Genomic DNA, 19,403 nt, shown 5'->3' with positions numbered 1-19,403 from the left:
CGAGCACTGCAGTATGACGCTGAATTCTGGTTACAATGGTGGGTCCCCAATCCCGCCCCCAAGAGTGGGGGAGCCTGGTCAGAGAGCAAACCTCCAACCCGCGTCGGGAGAGGCTGCAAGGACCGCGGGTATCGCTGAGAGAAACTCCCCAGCCGGCCTGCGTGACACCCCCTCCCCCCTAGCCTAGGGCGGGCTCAGGCGCATCCTGTGGGGACAGCAGCAATAGCGGCTGCAGTAACCGGAAGTTCCTCGTCTCCTTCCGGAAGTGACGTTGGCTCCCCCTCCCCGGCGGCAGCTCTAGACCCGGGCGCGGCGGGCGGTGGAGGCGGCGACGGCGGCCCGAGGAGCGGGCGGGATCATGGCGGACGGTGTGGACCACATAGACATCTACGCCGATGTAGGCGAGGAGTTTAACCAGGTACGCGCGGGCGGGACCGATCCCTGCGCCGCCTGCAGGGCCGCGCGACGGGGAGGAGGAGGCGGCGCAGCCTCCGCCGCCATTGTTGGTGTAGGCGCCCGGCCGTGGGTTTCCCGCGGAACGCTAGGCCGCTAGCGCAGGCCGCATGCGCGGGGCCCGGCAGCAGGGGGCCGGGTCGGGGGGAGGGGAGGTCGCGCCGCTAGCTCCGAAGGGGGTAACGGGCCTCAGCTCGGAGAGCGAGAGCGGCCTGCACCGGGCATCTGCCACCGGCAGCCAGCCGACTCGCTCCCTCATGGCGCCGCCCCTCTCCGCCTTATGGGGGCGTGCGCAGGGGAGAGACCGTAACGCGCCCGGCAGCAACTCTCCCCCCCTATCTCCGTCTCCTCCGGGAGACCGTAACGCGCCCGGCAGCAACCCACACACCCTATTTCCGCCTGCCCCGAGAGACAGTAACACGCCCACCAGCAACCCCCACCCCCCATTTCCGCCTGCCCCGAGAGACCGTAAGGTGCCTGGCAGCAACCTCCGCCTCCCCCGAGAGATCGTAACCGGCAGCAACCCCCCCCCCCACGCCCCATCTCCTCCTCCCCCGAGAGATCGTAACATGCTGGGCAGCAACCCTTATCTCCGCCTCCCCCGAGAGACCGTAAGGCGCCGGGCAGCAACCCCCACCCCCCCATCTCCGCCTCCCCCGAGAGACTGTAACGCACCCACTAGCAACCCCACAACTCTGAGGGACTGTAATGCACCAGCAACAATGCTTCATCTCCTCCCCCCCCCCCCGACTGTAGCACACACACAGCAACTGTTCCATATTCCTAAAGAGAGAAAGAGACTGTATTATACACCCAGCAACAAATCCCCTCCCTCATCTCTATATCCCCCCCGAGACACTAACCCACACACAGCAACCGGAGTTGTGGGGCTCGGGCTTTGGCCCCCCTGCCTGGGGTGGTGGGGCTTGGGTGGCTCAGACTTCATCCCCCGCCCCCCCCGTGTGTTTAGTGTAGTTTTGTTTTGTTGTCAGAAGGGGGTCATGGTGCAATGAAGTTTGAGAACCCCTGCTCTAGAGCAGTACCCAACTCCTTTATCCCCATGGAAAGAGAGCAACTGTAACACAGATACAGAGCAAATGTCTGCTCTTATCCCCATAGAGAGAGGTTCTAACACACACATAAACACAGCAATACCTTCTGTATCGAGAGAGAGAGAGAGCAACTGCAACTAACACACACACACATACGCACCCTCCCCTGGCCTCTGGATATCCCCAGAAAGAGCAGTTTTAACACAAGCATAACAGACAGAGAGCAATGCCCCCATATTCCTGTAGAGCAGGGATTCCCAAACTTGGTTCTTGGCTTGTTCGGGGTAAGCCCCTGGCGGGCCACGAGACGCTTTGTTTACCTGAGCGTCTGCAGGTACGGCTGCTGGAAGCCCCCAGTGGCCGCGGTTTGCTGTTCCCGGCCAATGGGAGCTGTGGGAGCGGCCCCGGACCAGGCAACTGTTACCCGCAGCTCCCATTGACCGGGAACGGCGAACCGCAGCCGCTGGGGGCTGCGAGCGGCCGTAACTGCAGATGCTCGGGTAAACAAAGTGTCTTGCGGCCGCCAGGGGCTTACCCTGAACAAGCCGCAAACCAAGTTTGGGAACCCCTGCGAGTGTAGAGTGTTATAAAACACAGAGCACCAGCCCTCTGGGTTATTGAGAGAGGAACTGTAACACATACATGTAGTAACAATCCCTGTAGAGAGAGCAACTGTAACACACAGCACAATACCCCCCATCTCAATAAAGAGAGAGGCTGTAACAGACAGGAACACCCCGACCAACTCATAACCTGAGAGAGACTGTAATATCCACTTAGCAACAACTCCCATCTCCATATCCCCAGAGAGAGGGAGGAAGGGATGGACGGATGGACGGACGGACACAAACACACAGTAACAACTCATCCCCAGAGAGACTGTAACACATAGCACGATCTCTGCCATCTCCATGTTGGAAACCTCCTTATCCCTTGGAAGTCTGTAAAACACACGATTCCCACCAGCACCAAAGAGGGGATAGAGATACTGTAGCATATGCATGAAAATCCTTAATCTACAGATGGATAAAGAAACCATAAAGCAAGCACAATTTCTTGCCTTATCCAAGGCCTCATAGTAGGAGAGACTAAAATGTGGCAAATTTATCATCCAGAGAGAAGGAAACTAAAATATGCACTGCATTTTCTTGCACACTGCAAAAATTAATAAATAAATATTAGGAGAGAGACTTGAACTGAGCAAAATTTGTCCAGTGAGTCTCCAGAAGGTGAGAGTTGGACCAGTCCTGAGACATGTAGGGTTGTTAAAATATATACTCCTTTTGCCTCCTAATGATAGAGCTTTGTGGAAACACATCTACTTTTTTCCTGTTTTACAGCCAGTTGATTTTTAGTTATTTACTCTTTCTCCTTTTTCATTCATCTCAAAAAGTCTACTTGCCCTTACCAAAATTAATGTCCTGTTCTTATCAGGTTTGCTGTAACCTAGTTACCATCTGTGTTTACGTCAAATGGGCTCTGGCATTGTCCTAGGTCATCATACCCCAGATTGCATTGTTTCTGCCCCAGAGCGTGAGAAATTAAATAAAGCGGCCACCCTCCTGCAGGCACTTCCAGTCCTGCAGAGCTACTAATGCTCCGCAGTTGGCATTTGAGCACATCTTTTTTAGCAGGGGGAGGTTGATGTGTGTCAGAGAGGGAAATAAATAAAATGGGGGATGATGGGATGAGAGGGAGATAGGTGGTTGTGTTTGGGAAAAAGTTCTGTTTTATTTGGGTGGTGGATAGAAAAGGAACAGAAGAGTGATTATCACAAATGTTTATTTAAACATTTAGACATTTGCGATTTTTTTAAATTAATCAGTTAATCATTTTGGTGAGACTGCATGTTACATAGTGACATACCATAAAGTAAGCAGGCAATGGAGAGGACTGGTTTGTTCTCTTAGGCCTTGTCTACATGGAAAAGTTGCACAGATATAACATAAGGTGTGAATTTAAACTGATATAATGCAATTGGTGCAAACTTTTGTAGAAACACTCCAATTCCAGCATAAGAGTGCTTTCTTTGGTGTAGTTTAAGTTGGTTGGGAACTGGTTTAAACTAAGCTGAAATACTCCTACGCCAAAAAAAGTGTCCACGCAGTATTTGCACTTAGTTAACTAAGTCAATTTAATGAAACCAGTGCAAGTGTGTGTGTAGAGAAGCCCTCAAAATGGGAACACTGTGGCTACAAATATGGTGCAGATACCTACTTCCTTTTTGAAGCCATTGTTGCAAACATGGCTGCCAAAGAGAAGATGACTGAGAATATGCTGTCTCTTGCGATATGGCATTGTGATCCGGGGCTACCCAGTGCTGGGCATTCTCTAAAATCATTTTGGTTGTCAGGACAATGGCACCGAAGAATATTTGTTCAAGCTTCTTGTTTAGATATCAGTTTGCCATACCACTTTTGTTAGACTTTGTCTATAGTAGAAAGAGTTTGCCAGTATAGCCATATGGGTATAGCTATATCAGCAAACCTTCCTAGTGAAGATACAGCTCATACCAGCAAGAGTTCTTTTGCTGAGACTGCTTAGTCCAGTTCCCCAAACAAAATAAGCTATAACAGCAAAAGGACTTTTTTGTTGGTATAACTGCTTCTACAGTAGGCCTTTTGCCAGCATAGTTGAAATGTGGGACTCCCTCCCGCCCACCACTGATGTAGCTATGCTAACAAAACTTTTAAGGGTAGGCTAGGCATTAGTTTTGACTGTCATCTTTCTTTCTCTGGCAGATTATTTTACAGCAAGGAAGAAAAAAAGCTATTTTCCCAGTGGTTTTACCCTTGGTGATGGTGTTTCCAAATGTCTCTAGAAAAGCACTTGAAGTTTGTGACGTATATAACATTTCAGTGAAGAACTTCATAGAAAGCAGTCAAAACTTATCGAGCAGTTTCCACTGTGTGCCTCTGATCCCAATAAAGTGGCAAATGTCTAGAATCCCGTTTGATTTTATTCTGTTTTTTCTGGATAGTACATATCCTCTCCTGTTAGGAAAAGGTTACATACTTAATTACGTCCTACCTTTCTTTCTTAGCATCTAATTGAGTCAACAGTGCAGAATAAATGGACACAAATCAGATGTCAAGAATTATAACATTCATAAACCAGTCGGAGAACACTTCAATCTCTCTGGTCACGCAATCACAGACATGAAGGTCGCTATCTTAAAACAAAAAAACTTCAAATCCAGACTCCAGCGAGAAACTGCTGAATTGGAATTCATTTGCAAATTGGATACTATTAATTTAGGCTTAAATAGAGACTGGGAGTGGTTAAGTCATTATGCAAGGTAGTCTATTTCCTCTTGTTTTTTCCTACCCCCCCCCCCCCCCATGTTCTGGTTTAACTTGGATTTAAACTTGGAGAGTGGCCAGTTTGGATGAGCTATTACCAGCAGGAGAGTGAGTTTTTGTGTGTATGGGGGTGGGTTTTTGGAGGGGGGTGAGGGAGTGAGAGAACCTGGATTTGTGCAGGAAATGGCCTAACTTCATTATCATGCACATTGTGTAAAGAGTTGTCACTTTGGATGGGCTATCACCAGCAGGAGAGTGAATTTGTGTGGGGGGGTGGAGGGTGAGAAAACCTGGATTTGTGCTGGAAATGGCTTTTAGATAAGCTAATACCAGCAGGACAGTGGGGTGGGAGGAGGTATTGTTTCATATTCTCTGTGTATATATAAAGTCTGCTGCAGTTTCCACGGTATGCATCTGATGAAGTGAGCTGTAGCTCACGAAAGCTCATGCTCAAATAAATTCGTTAGTCTCTAAGGTGCCACAAGTCCTCCTTTTCTTTTTGCGAATACAGACTAACACGGCTGTTACTCTGAAACCAGTGCAGAAATAGACACTAGCTATAAACAAATCCTGCCAAATGAAAAGTATTAAAAAAACAAAACAACCTTCTCTGTAAAGACTGTGGTGTTTTTTTTTTTAATGTGGTAGTAATGCTGAAAATTTCTGCTGTGACTAATTAGATGTGGCTCTCAGGCTTCTGGCAAGTTGCCACGTGGCCCAGGTTGTCTGCTTTTCTCTTTGCTTCAAATATGCACACAAGCCATTGCTGTGCAATGGCTCATGTGCTTAGTAAATTTCAGAGATGTAGTGGGGTTCAGGTTGCTAACTCAAAGCTGACAAAGAAGGTCCCACCCACAGTGCACAACTCCTATAGCCAATTGATGATCCTGTTAAAGATCTGGTAAGCAGATGAAATTGAGATAATAAGGAGGTTCTCCCCAACAAAGTTTAGTTAACTTGTCTTATATTGACTACTTAGTATAAACACACTCCAGAACACTATGCCTTTCAATCGTTGTCTTTGTGTAATTTTCTCTAATCCCCATTTTTTTGGGCTTTGTTCATCTCATTACAACTTTTTAATTCATTCTTGTTCGCATTTTTTGACCTTGTCACAATGCTCATTTCACTTCCTCAGACTTTGCTTATTTTTATTACTTTTCAGACTGCTTTTCTTATAAGGTGGGCAGTGGTAGTAGAACAGTAATACTTTAAAATGGAAAGCTGCCAAGGAAAATACTGATCACCATCTTATTCACTTTTCCATTTCAGTTCTTCCAGATGTGAGGTACTTCTGATTATCCTTCTTACTTCTACTACAATAGTGCCTAGGTTGTCCTAATTGGGATTGTGACCTCATTGTGCTAGGTGCAGTAGAAATTTGTATGAGATGGTCTTTGACCCAAAAATTGTACAAGATCAGGGTGATGACTGGAAAATCCATTGCAGCCTCAAAGTTGTTAGCATTAGTCAGTTCTCCTCTGTAGCAAGCATTTTACACAGGAGCCAACTGCAAAGGGAACAGCTTGCTGTTATATAAAGTGCTATGCTGCTGCTGCCGTTGGTTTACATCACCCCGATGCTACAGGAGCCACTAGTTTAGGATGGGGAGCCGAGAAATCCTGAAAGGGTTTGCAAATCCATTCAGTAAAGGGCAACTCAACTTGGATATAAGTAATTTCATTACATACCTCTCATTTGTATCAGAGACATTCCAAAACAGGTCTTTTAAGACTTCTGTTATGGTGAGCCACTATCACTTTCCCTTGTCCTCAGCTTCAGGATTCCATACTGCTCCTCCCAATGCTGGTTGTCAAGTCTCCTCTTCTACCCTAGGCTGCTTCCATTCTACATATACACTACAGTACAACTGCCAAAATCCTTGTCCAGATTGAGAGAGACCTATCTTGAAGAGTTTTCTGTGGTGCAATGTGTTGGGCTATTTGGGAGTGAGAGTACCTATAAAACAGGGGACAACTGTGGTTGAGAGACAATCGGGCACTAAAAATCTAATCAGAGTTGCATATTTACTAAATAAAAGATATTTTACAATGCCAACTAACATATCTGGTAAACTTTGCTGTTGGTGTGAACATTGTTTAAGATTTTATTGCTAAGCTATGACTATGGTGGGCACATAGTAGTTCCTTTATGCTCTCAGTAGGTTAAATTCATTGTTGTTCTTATTCAGCTGACATTTTTCCAAAAGCTGAATTATGAAATTAAAGCAGGAAGTTGAGCTTCATCTTTAGGAGAGGAAGTTATGGTCCTTCCTATTGTAGAGATGAGATTTCCAGGTAAGTTGGAGAGCGTGAGATTGTCTTTGTGTTCTTTAGTGCCTCAAATTGGAGGAACTGCTAAGGGGAAAGGAAAGGGGAGAAAACCTCAGTAGTCTGTGTTCTCATTTTCTCTTTGACCTTGATTCTGCAGTGTCTGGGTTGGTGGATGCAGCAGGTCACTATCACAGTTTTTTCTACAGCAGAGCCTGGTGGCATATGTACCTTGTTTGCATTTTGTGTCTGAAAATATACTGATGACTCTAGTCTTCTAGAGAAGTAATTAGAAGATAAACTTGAAAACAAGAAATAGTTTTGAGACACACAGTTGAATAATAAAAGTAATTAGACAGGGTAGCCAACTTATGCTAACCATACAAGAGACTCCTATAGTGTTATGAAGTAGGTGTTGAGCCAGCTGGTATTTACATAGTCCCAGGCCCCTTGCAGTTATGTAGTCCATGGGAACATGAACTTTTTTAAAAGAAAAAACACCCTACTCTCTTCTGAAATCGGCTGTCTATCACGTGACAGCACACCATAGCTTTGCCTAACAACTTGCTGCAACTTTTTGGACTTCCTCCAGAGAGTACAGTGGAAACTGAAATAGAGAAAAAGAATGTGGTAAATTCTGTACACTTTTTAAGGATTTAGATTGGTTTACAGGTAAAGATGTTTGCTTTAATATTAAGATAAGGCTGTGTAAATCAAATATGGCTTATTGGAAAATAATTTCTTTGAATTTGGAGGGCAGTTCACCATGTTATTAAGGTTTTGCCCTTGCTTGTAAGGTCTTGGGCACAGACTGCCTGTTACTGAGTGTATGTATAGCACCTATCACAATGGGGCCTAAGTCCCTGTTGGGCCATCTAGAGTAGATGCTACCATAATACAAACAATAAGATGATGATCACATAAGCTCTTAGCTACATGTGGATTTTTCTTAGTTATTCCACTTGTACATTGTTTTTGGCCACTTTCTCAATTTTGTAATGTAATATTCTCCATTGTATACTGTGAGCTGAAACAGTTGGATGTGTGATGTAAACTGCAAGAACCTACAAGTTGTGCAGGATCCACAAAATCTTGTCCACCATCTTGGATGGTTCTCCTTGAGGAGGGAGTCATCGACTACTGTCTTTTAGTAGCATCAGTAGTTTTCTTTTGTTAAAGCTTGCTTGAGTGTAGGTACGCTAGTACGTGAAGCTGTTTCAGAAGCTTTAACATCTGAGGATTCATTCCCTCCCCTGAAAAAAGGTTGATGACACTGTATTGGTTGTACAGGACTATACAGATCTTTCTATTTGTGATCTTTTAGGACCTGCAAATCTTTTCAACAACACTGTGTGTGCATCAATAGTTTGTATACACAGCAGGATGAGTTAGAAGAAACAAAAACAATAGTGGAAACTTAAATATTTGCCTCTGTTCTCTCTCCCCCCCCCCCCCCCCCAAAAAAAAAAACCAAACAAACAAACTGCAGCACATTTTTTTATGGGGGGGTGTCACTTATTTGTGTGAATGATTTTTCTATTTCTATTATGCATTTTTCTGTTAACTTGGTGTATGACTATGGGTAACAAATGTGCACAAAAATAGTAAATCCCATAGCTCTTCATACAACCTACAGTAATTGGCCAGTGGTAATTCAAAAAAATCTGTAAAGACTGTCATCCAGCCGGCTCTTCCATGTGGATCCATAACAAAGTCCTTGTAATTCTGGATGGGCATAGGGGTCTGTCTGCATAAAGTAACTTGCAGCCTTGAGTCCTAAAATGAGACACATTGAGCAAGGGCATGTGAAATGGCAGGTTTAGAAAATATTAAATGAAATAATGTCTTGCTTGTTGTCCTGCATGGAGGCTAAACCACTCTGCCACGTCTACACAGGAGAACAGATTTTTCTTTGCCTGTCCAGCTCATTCTTGTTTTTGCCCTTATTTCTTCCTTCTCTGTTCAGTCAAGTGAATGTGGTGGTAAAGTCCTACTCTGGAAAATAAGTGGGGAGAGAAAAAGCTGTTTTGTTTGGAAAAAATGGAGAGGGGATGGTATGTTAAAAATGGTAAAGCAGGAAAAATTCCTAGATTTTGTCAAGCATTTCTTAGATTATTTTATTTAATATCTAAAATGTCCCAGTTATTATGTGAAATTAACATATAATTGAGTTGAAGGGAGAAGGATGGAATTTCATATCTCTGTTGCTACTGGTTTGGTGGGCTGAAATGTTTTCCACAAAACTGATTTAAGGGGGCAACATTGTGTTGATTTGTTGACTATTGGGGCAAGAAAATGTTAAAATTTTAATTTGACATTTTAGATTTTTGATGAGGAAAGGAAAAATGTGATATAGAGTTGCAGCATCTATATAACACTTTGTATTACATGCATAATTTGGCAGTTTTCGTGGTATTGGGTTACAATAACATGGGGATGCTCTAAAAATGAAAAGCAATTGATTGGCTTTATCATCCTGTCTGTCATGAAATACAGCAATCATGCCTTAGAGATGTGTTAGGGGTGAATGGGAATGCACTGAGACTACTCTAATTAATTTCAGTTCCAAGACCAAAGTGCTTAGGTGAACAACAGCTGTCACCTCTAGGACCATCTCTTCTGGAGTTCCAGGAGACTTAATTCTTCTTTCACCCTGTTTAACATGCAAAGTTCTTCTTTGAGTGATTGCACAGGTGTGTGTGGTCCCAGTGTACTGGAGCCCCGAGTTTTCTGCAGCAGTACCCATAGGGATGGCACATCTTCATGGCCCCTCCTGAAGCTGTATAAGTTGTTGCTGCCCCAACCCCCTCAGTTCCTTCTTGCTCCCAGTGGTCTGAGCTCCTGGGATAGTTTGCTGCACGATTCTTCTTCTGTGTAGTCAGTGAGTTTAGCTCTACCTTTTCTGTAAATAGAGAGACAAGGTGAGTGACATAATATTGAACCATCTTCTGTTTGTGAGAGAGACAAGCTTTAGTGGTTACTATCCAATAGTTGTTTCTTTTCTTTTGTTTTATTTTATTTGTTATTTTAGTAATTAGTCTTTGATTCTAGGGACTGGTGGCATGCAGTGCTCACTGGGCCTTTAGCACTGCCTGTTGTGTGGGTTGTCTGTCCTGATGGAGACCTCCACATGGGTTGTCTTTCGTGTCTCAGCAAGAGACACATTAAGAAAAGCAGTATCTGGCATTATTTCAAGAAAAGAATGCAGATTTCCAGAGATCTGCAACTCAGATTACTCATGGAGCAGGCGATGAGTGCTTTCTCAGCCTCCGAGCCCTCGACCACACACCCTGCCACCTGCCTGCAGTTTGCTACTGAGGCTGCAGTGATCTCTGGATTCAGATTTCTTTCCATGAAGAAAGAGGGTTGGTCTTGCTCTCCAGAGCTTCCCTGAAAGGAGATATGTAAGACAGGCTGGAGCTACTTGAAGTTGAAAAAAGACTCTTCTTCTTCAAAGGACATGGAACATAACTGGGACTGTTCAGGTACTCAAGGTAGGGTTGGCCATTGACCTGCCTCCCTGCATAGTACTGGGGAGAAGATGTTGGTGCTGTACCATCAACTCCACTCCTGTTCATGGAACAGCCATTGAGTCTAATACCAGTGGATTATGTTTTGGTGCCAACATTATTGATACCAATGACCCCACAAGCTTATGAGGCAGCAAACAGTTAGAAAAGGTAGGTAACCGTTTTTTCGAAGTCCTCCAGCACTTTGCCATCCCCTTCTAGGCACAGTTTGTCTAGAAAATGTTTTAGTCTGCCCCCAAAAGGAGAGCGCCAGTACCAGGAGTGGGATTGGTTATACAGCAAAGAAAGCATTGTGGACCGGTACCTACTGGCTTCCCATGCCTTATGCTTTCCTGCATTGGCATTTTTGGAACATGTATCCCTATCCCCCAGGTCTCAATCACTGGCCCAGTTGAAAGGAACATTGCCATACCATAAGCAAAGCAGCTTCCAGAGCCACTTTGGTTGAAAGCTGGACACTGAGCAGCTAGTGCTGCAGGAGGAATCAATGCAGGAAGAATGGGTTTTACCTCAGGAGGATCTATCAGCTCCTGTTGGCCTGTCTTCCTTCTCACTTGATGATTCAATGATTCTGGACTCCTCTTCTCTCGTTCCAGAAGATTTTAAGTCTTACATCACCAAGTCCCTTTTGAGGATTCCTTTAGTCATGCAAGTTGATCTAGTACAATTGAACACTCACAGGCTTTTGGACTTCCATGAGATGACTCCTTTGGGGAGGGATGCCCTCCCATTTAATGACGATCTTCTAGAACTGGAAAATGCTTTATGGTACATGCTAGCCTCCTTAGCTCCTACAGCTAAGTGTACAAATAAACATCATATACCAACAAGTTGGTTCAAGTGCTTTTATTCCCATCCAGCCCTAAATTCTCTTATAATTATGGCTGCCAATGAGAGAGCATGTCGGGAGATTTAAATCAGCTCCCAAAGAAAAAGAGCCCAAGAGATTTGATTAGTTTGAGAGTGAAATGTACTATACCTCTTCTCTCCAGATGCGTATAGCGAACTAACAGGCACTGTTAGCTGAATATGACTTTGTAAATAGGAGTTAATGTCCAGGTTTACTGGCAAACTACCAAAGGATGCAAGGGAGGACAAGACCTCACCCAGCCTGCTCCTGACATCATGGGCCCTTGTTCTAGGGCAGTGATTCCCAAACTGGGGTTCGCAAAATGTTACAGGGGATTCTTGGGTGGGAAAATTCCCTAATGGTGGATAGAGATGTCCCTAGGAACCCCGGACACCTTGGGGCCAGCAGCCCGGAGCTCCTAGACTTCCAAGAGCTAAGCAGATCAAAACAAGCATATCTATCACACTAAGGAGATTTAAACTTCAAGACTCCTTATAAAAAAAATGGAAAGGGAGGTGGATATTTTTTGCTGTTTTTAAAATTAAATAGGCAGCTACTATTGTTTTTAAAATTATGATTAAGAACAAGTTTAAGCTTTGTTGTAACATGAGTTGTTTGCCTGGACTGCTCAAGACCTGAATGCTTGTGTAGGAGGAACTATTTGGGTTGGCTTCTTAAATACCTTCATGCTGTTTCACATCTGATACTCCTTGATGAAACATAGGAGCCTTGTCTTACAACAGGCTTATTCAAACTGATACAAGCTACGAAATTGAGATCTTGGAAGAGTGTTGCCGTTTTCATAATGTAATAAAAATACTGTAATGATTAATAATAATAAATAGTGTGTAATAAGAGCAGTGATCTTGGAAATATAAAATTTATGTTTGTGACATGCTTATTTATACTCGGGTAAAGGAGAAAATATTTTTAAGAGGGGATTTGCGAGACTTGACATTTTAGTGAAAGGGGTTCACAGGTTGTTAAAGTTTGGGAACCACTGTTCTAGGGTGATGCCTTCTGCAATAACAATGAGACTCCCCTGGTTACATAGCCTTGGACATCCAACAAACTATAGAGAACCTTCTGTTTGATTTGGTGTTGCCTGAAAACAAGAACTGACAATGAAACTACTTTCATTTAAAGACTCTTGTGCTACCCTTTTTGTCAGTATAGACCCTCAACAGTAATATTGCTGTCAATTTTTATATGCAGTCTTGATATCCACCAAGGCAACATGATTTTTTGAGAGGGAAGCACAAACATCAGAGACAGAGGTCCTTCAACTTCACTTTGAGTCAGCCAGCTTATCCTCAGTCAGCTGTGTGGAAGCAGCCCATTTGAGGACAGATGCAATTGTCAGCGATCTTCCTCTCATCTCCTCACCCCCTCATTTAGGGAAAGATTGTCCCATTTTCTCAGTGCTGGGAAGCCATAATGAGCCAACTGGATCCTAAACACTACAAAATTGGGATATTCTATCTATTTCCTCTCCATCCACCTACCCTTTTCAGGGACTCATCTCACAAGTTACTGCTTCTTCAAAAAATGCAGGTTTTAGAGTGGTAGCCGTGTTAGTCTGTATCAACAAAAGTACTCCTCATTTTTTCAAAAAGTTCACACTCTGTTCACTTTAAGGGCCATACAAGAAGTTCCCCATCAACACTGGGGAAAGAAATTTTACTTATGATACTTTCTGATCCTCAAGTTGAAGAAAAGTTTGAGACCCATATTGTACTTTTGAAATCTCAAAAAGTTCATCGTGTACATGGTTTCCCTGGCATCAATCCTAGATCACAGTTACTGGTTTGCTTTCCTTGTTCTTCCATGCGATGATAGTGCCAAGTAATGGGAAGTTTCTGGGATCTGTAGTAGCAGGCCAACACTATCAATACACAGTACTTCCGTTTGGCCTGTCAGTGCCACATATGTGCACCAAGTTCATTGTAGTGGTGGTGGACTACTTGAGAACAGGAATGCACGTTTTCCCTTACCTAGGCAACTGTTAGTGTGAGGGAGATCTGAGCATCAGGTTCTCCACCACATTGTTTATCGTTTTGTCTCTTTGACTATGTGGGACTCAGCCTGGAAAAAAAGGAAAATCCAGATTAATCCTAACATAGAAAATAGAATTCATCTGAGCCCTTCTCAGTTCTATAGCTCACACCTCTCCTCCACAACGACAGTCAGCCCATTCAACTCAAGCAACTTCATTAGCTTTTCTATGGGATGTCCCATGCTAGACATTTGTAGGGCTGCTACTTGGTCCTCTGTGCATACCTTCATTCCTTATGCCATCATGACTGCTTCAAGATCTAAAGCAAATTTTGGGAAAACAGTATTGCAGTTCCTATTTAAATAGACTCTGCGCCGCACCTCCTAATGGTACTGCTGAGAGTCATCTGAGTGGAACACACGTGCATTCACTCAAAGAAGGAAAAAATGGTTACTTACCCATCTTGTAACCACTCTGCACCGGAATCCCGAGTCACCATATTCTGGTGCAAAGGAACTCTAGGGGATTGGGGCACCATTTCCCTTATATAGCCTTGAGAGGAGCCATGAAGATGTGCAGAGAGTGTGTCTCCTTGACAGGTACAGCTACAGAAAACTCTCTGGCTCTGACATATTGGGTGCACTCTCCTCTGTGGAATATGTATGTGCAACCACATCTCAAAGAACATCAGTTACAATATAGTGGAGTCACATCTTATGCAGGGATTAGGTTCTAAAGTCAGTGCATAAGGCAACAATGGCGTATAGTCAAAATGACCCTTGAAAATCTCTTAATTGCCCATAAAGTACAGTATACTGTACATGGTTTTGTGTATACGACCCAGTACAGTAATATGTATACAGTAATGTACAGTATAAATAAGTACATATGCAAAATATAATTTTACAGTACTGTATTTTTAATTACAGGGGTAATTACAGGGGGTCGTCAGGGCTTGATGTCAATCCAGGAGACGGCGGTGACGGAGAGCTTGGGTAACGGAGCGAGAGTAGTAGACGAAGTGGTTGGCTCTGGTTCAGCTCGAGAAGTTGATTGCGTAGGCTCATCTGCTGCTGGTCGTTTTTCCTTGAAAAACGTGGTGATCGGCAACTGTTGCTGTTGTCTCTTGAGCTGCTCAAACCTTTCTTGATACAGTCTCAAATAGTCCGTAATACTACATGTGATTTTGAGGCTTCATTCCACGGAGGGATGATATTCAGAAATTAAATCATTCAAGTGTTTCGCTGCCTGGAATACTTCAGCAAGTTTATAAAGATTCCAACTTGCTGGCTCTTCCTGTTCGTTGTCGTCGTCTTCTTCGTCTTCTGTAGGCGATTTTATCAGTTCCTCTAACTTTCGTTAGTCCATGTTTCTCTATGGCTCTCAATTAATTATTCAATTTCTTCCTCAAGGATGTCTACGAAGCCATCACCACCCACTTGCCTGGCCACCTGAACAATGCATTTCACTTCTTTGTCACTGGTTGGGAAACCCTTAAAATCATTCACACATTCTTTCCATAGGTTTCGCCAACATGCATTGACTATTTGAGGCTTGATTGTATACGCTGCCTGTTTAATATAAGTGATGCAATTGGCAATGTTGAAGGACTTCCAGCACTCCATCCCATTAAGATTGGGATCAGCATCTATAGCGCTACGTATCCATGAGAATGTAAGCCTCATGTACGTGGCCTTGAAACAGCGAATCACGCCTTGGTCGAGAGGTTGGAGGATGGAGATGGTATTGGTGGGGGAGAAAGACGTCTTCAGTATCGTTATGCGCAAAGTGGAGTGCCGCAAGGTGACCAGGAGCATTATCTATGATCAGCAACACTTTAAAGTCAAGTCCTTTCTCTTCGAGGTACCACTTGACCTCCGGAATGAAACACTTGTGGAACCAATCCAGAAATAATACTGCCGTCACCCAAGCCTTTTTATTTGATTGCCAGAACACAGGCAGGAGATTTTTTTCTTGCTTTTTAGGGCACGGGGATTTGCAGCCCTGTAGAGCAAGCCTGGATTTATTAAATGTCCAGCTGCATTGCCACAAAACAACACAGTCACACAGTATTTAGCTGCTTTGAAGCCAGGGGCTTGTCTTTCTGACTTTGAAATGTAAGTGCAGTTGGGCATTTTTTTCCAGAAGAGCCCAGTCTCGTCAGCATTAAAAACTTGTTCCGGAAGATAGCGCTTTTCTTCTTTGATTTTCTTTAGTTGTTCAGTGTACGCTTTTGCTGCCTTTTCATTGGCAGATGCAGCTTCACCAGTAGTCTGCATGTTTTTGAGGTTGAAGCAGTTCCTAAAACTGTTAAGCCAACCTTGGCTGGCTTTGAATTCCTTCTCATCAGAAGGCTGTCCCTCTTCTGCTGGAGGTTTGAACAGCGTGTAGAGGCTAAGAGCCTTTTCTTGTAACATGTTGCCATCGATAGGCACACATTTACAGTTCATGTCTTCCAGCCATTAGCGAAGACTAAAAAGGCATTAAACTTAAGTCTTATCATGCACCTGGCTCGTCACCGTAGCAGTTATTGGATGCCACGGTTGACGAATTTCTCTCTCTCGAATCTTGATAGCACAGATGCTAGATTTGTTGCAGCCATATTTACGCACCACATTGGAGACTGACATACCGTCTCTCAGTAAGTCCAACACAGCAAGTTTTTCCTCCAGCGTTGGAACGGATCGCTGTTTCTTCGGTTGAGCACCAGATGAAGTAGTTGGCTTGCGTTTAGGAGCCATGTTATATGAAAAATACGTGTCTTTAAACACTAGAATCACAGTCGGCGCGGCGAGATGCTCACACTGAGAGGCACGTGGAAACTGAGACCGACTGAGGGAACAGCAGATTCATGTCTCCCATCTCATGCTCGCTCCAGGGCATACACTTATTGAGTGGAATGGTGAGCAGAATTGCCCGCACTATTTCCAGGTATCTTGTTTTTCTTTTTCTCTTTTTTTTTTTTTTTTTTGTGCCAAGTGTGTATATTTGAATTTGCGTAAGTTAAATGATGCGACTCACCTGTACAGATAAGTAATCTTTTTTTCCTGGGGAAGATCTTGAGACAACACACAGATTCATATGCCAGTAATACATGGACAACACCATTATGTCAGATACAAAGAGTACCATCCCTTAGCTGTTTTAGGGTATATCTGCATAGCAAAAATTGTGCAAAGACCAGCCTACTAGATCTAGCTTGAATCTAGCTAGCACAGGTAATATAGCAGTGAAGGTAGTGCACTCTGGGCTTCAGTACATGTAGTACAAGCCTGGCATGGATCCTGGGTTTGTACTTGGCTTGTTAGCCCATTCAGAAGCTCATGTTGCTTCATCGCTATTGTTACCCACACTAGCTGGATTTAAGCTAGCTTGGGTAGGCTAGTCCATACACATCACTAGCTCAGGTATGTTTGTCAGCGTGCAGCTTTTGCTGTGTAGACATACCACTAGTGTCAGCGAAGAGCAGATGACTGATACTAAATGTGGGCAATACAGGGTGATGCTGGTGGAGAGAAGATAATGCTTCAAAGAACTCAGAACCACATTAACACCCTCCCTGGGGTGGGGCCAGCTGGAATCTTCATTGTTACTGGATGCCCAAATAAATATGGCTGCTGGAAAAGAGCTCTTCTGCCTGAAGCTGGCCAGGAGACTGCACCCCATGGTCTCAGTTTTGGACTAGGCCACAATGATCCATGCATTAATGACTTTCTGCATTTATTCTTGCAACACATTGTACGTGATTGTGGAGCACTGATGCATGTTGGTACCTCCTGTTCTCTGCCTGTGACACATAATCTAGTTTCCAGTGGGTTATAATATTTTGGTCTAATTTCAGTTGTGTTTAGTGTGCAGGTGCTGGGTAGCGTACGTGGCATGTTAAGTACAGGAGGTCCCTTCTGGCCTTAAACTCTTGACTCTCCGATTGTACCACATTGTCCAATTAGTTAAAAGTGAAACAGCTTACCTACTTAATAACATAGATTGCTTACAGCGTATCACCCCAATGTTCTGCTCATTTCACCGGCTACCCAGTGAACCGAGTCAAACTTGGGGTTACAGTACTGATCCTCAAAGCCTCTCATGACATTGGCATGAGCTGGTTTAAAAGCTGCTTCTCAGTAATTATAAACTTCCATGTCAGCTGCATTCCTCAGGAACTGTGGAACTACTAAAACATGTGAAGGCTTATAAATGCAGGTGACAGAACTGAAAGCTGCTGGCCTAGAAATGTGAAACTTGTTTCTGCAGGAATTTAAAATGATCTTGAACCCAATTTTCAGAACAAAGTGCAAAATTCACCACTTTGATTTAGCTTTCCTGCAATTTAAAATAGCAATCAGGAGGGAAAGAAACAGACTCTTTGACTTTTAGAATTTGTAAGACCGTTAATACTGTGGTGGTGCATGCAGCCTTCATATATTTACTGACTCAATATGTGGGTGAAGTAAATATTTAAAAACAAAAGTTAAGATACAACAGAATTTTACATAGTCGAAAGGGGTTTATGTGGGGGGGATCTTGTTGTAAAATACAGAACTTCGGGTAGATGGAGATTTGTTTTGCCAAGAGAATTTTGGAGGTTGATTTCACAAGGGAGAATATGGGTGTTTATAACTTGGTATTTTTAGTAGTTGTGCAACTGACTCCTTTACAGAACATCTGGAGTTTCCATAAACCATGAAATCCTGGACGCCCCATCATCTCAGGCATTGGCACCTTGACAGCAGGATTGTCTGGCTACGTAGGCTCCCTCCTCAGGGCCAACCTACCAGCACTCCTAGCTATCTTGGAGACACCACTGACTTCCTGAGGAAACTAGAATCCGTCAGTGATCTTCCTGAAAACACCATCCTGGCCACTGTGGATGTAGAAGCCCTCTACACCAACATTCCACACAAAGATGGACTACAAGCCATCAGGAACAGTATTCCCGATAATGTCATGGCAAACCTGGTGGCTGAACTTTGTGACTTTGTCCTCACCCATAACTATTTCACATTTGGGGACAATGTATACCTTCAAATCAGCGGCACTGCTATGGGTACCCGCATGGCCCCACAGTATGCCAACATTTTTATGGCTGACTTAGAACAATGCTTCCTCAGCTCTTGTCCCCTAATGCCCCTACTCTACTTGCGCTATATTGATGACATCTTCATCATCTGGACCCATGGAAAAGAAGCCCTTGAGGAATTCCACCATGATTTCAACAATTTCCATCCCACCATCAACCTCAGCTTGGACCAGTCCACACAAGAGATCCACTTCCTGGACACTACAGTGCTAATAAGCGATGGTCACACAAACACCACCCCATACCGGAAACCTACGGACTGCTATACTTATGTACATTCCTTTTAGCTTTCATCCAGACCACACCACACGATCCATTGTCTACAGCTAAGCTCTGCAGTTCAACTGCATTTGCTCCAACCCCTCAGACAGAGACAAACACCTACAAGATCTCTATCAAGCGTTCTTACAACTGCAATACCCACCTGCTGAAGTGAAGAAACAGATTGATAGAGCCAGAAGAGTACCCAGAAGTCACCTACTACAGGACAGGCCCAACAAAGAGAATAACAGAACGCCACTAGCCATCACCTTCAGCCTCCAACTGAAACCTCTCCAACGCATCATCAAGGATCTACGACCTATCCTGAAGGACGACCCATCACTCTCACAGATCTTGGGAGACAGGCCAGTCCTTGCTTACAGACAGCCCCGTAACCTGAAGCAAATACTCACCAGCAACCACACAACAAAACCACTAACCCAGGAACCTATCCTTTCAACAAAGCCCGTTGCCAACTGTGTCCACATATCTATTCAGGGGACACAATCATAGGGCCACACTATCAGCCACACAGAGGCTCATTCACCTGCACATCTACCAATGTGATCACATCTACCAATGCCATCATGTGCCAGCAATGCCATGTAC

The 19,403-nt window shown here is 44.1% G+C and overlaps 1 protein-coding gene and 1 long non-coding RNA gene across 8 annotated transcripts in view; one reads left to right on the top strand and one right to left on the bottom strand.

Annotated features, from left to right (window-relative positions):
* The first annotated feature begins 278 nt into the window (after positions 1-278).
* CPSF6 (cleavage and polyadenylation specific factor 6) overlaps positions 279-19,403 on the top strand; it is a 62,935-nt gene continuing 43,810 nt past the window's right edge. For all 6 annotated transcript variants that reach the window (XM_077833043.1, XM_077833033.1, XM_077833025.1 and 3 more), the window contains exon 1: positions 279-418. In XM_077833043.1, the coding sequence (XP_077689169.1) occupies positions 359-418 (60 nt within the window). In that variant the 5' untranslated portion in view covers positions 279-358. The remainder of the gene's footprint in view (positions 419-19,403) is intronic.
* The window catches only part of LOC144274336 (uncharacterized), a 61,487-nt gene continuing 47,469 nt past the window's right edge, over positions 5,386-19,403 (bottom strand). Inside the window, exons 2-3 of one of the 2 annotated variants that reach the window (XR_013347862.1) lie at positions 11,117-13,542; positions 5,386-9,979 (exon numbers count right to left, since the gene is read on the bottom strand). This is a non-coding gene — a long non-coding RNA (uncharacterized LOC144274336). The remainder of the gene's footprint in view (positions 9,980-11,116; positions 13,543-19,403) is intronic. The other variant, XR_013347861.1, reaches the window with a different exon arrangement.

This window comes from Eretmochelys imbricata, chromosome 1 (assembly GCF_965152235.1).
Source record: "Eretmochelys imbricata isolate rEreImb1 chromosome 1, rEreImb1.hap1, whole genome shotgun sequence".
Lineage (NCBI taxonomy): Eukaryota > Metazoa > Chordata > Testudines > Cheloniidae > Eretmochelys > Eretmochelys imbricata.
Note: the sequence above shows the minus strand (reverse complement) of the source record. Positions and strands in the feature narration are given on the sequence as shown.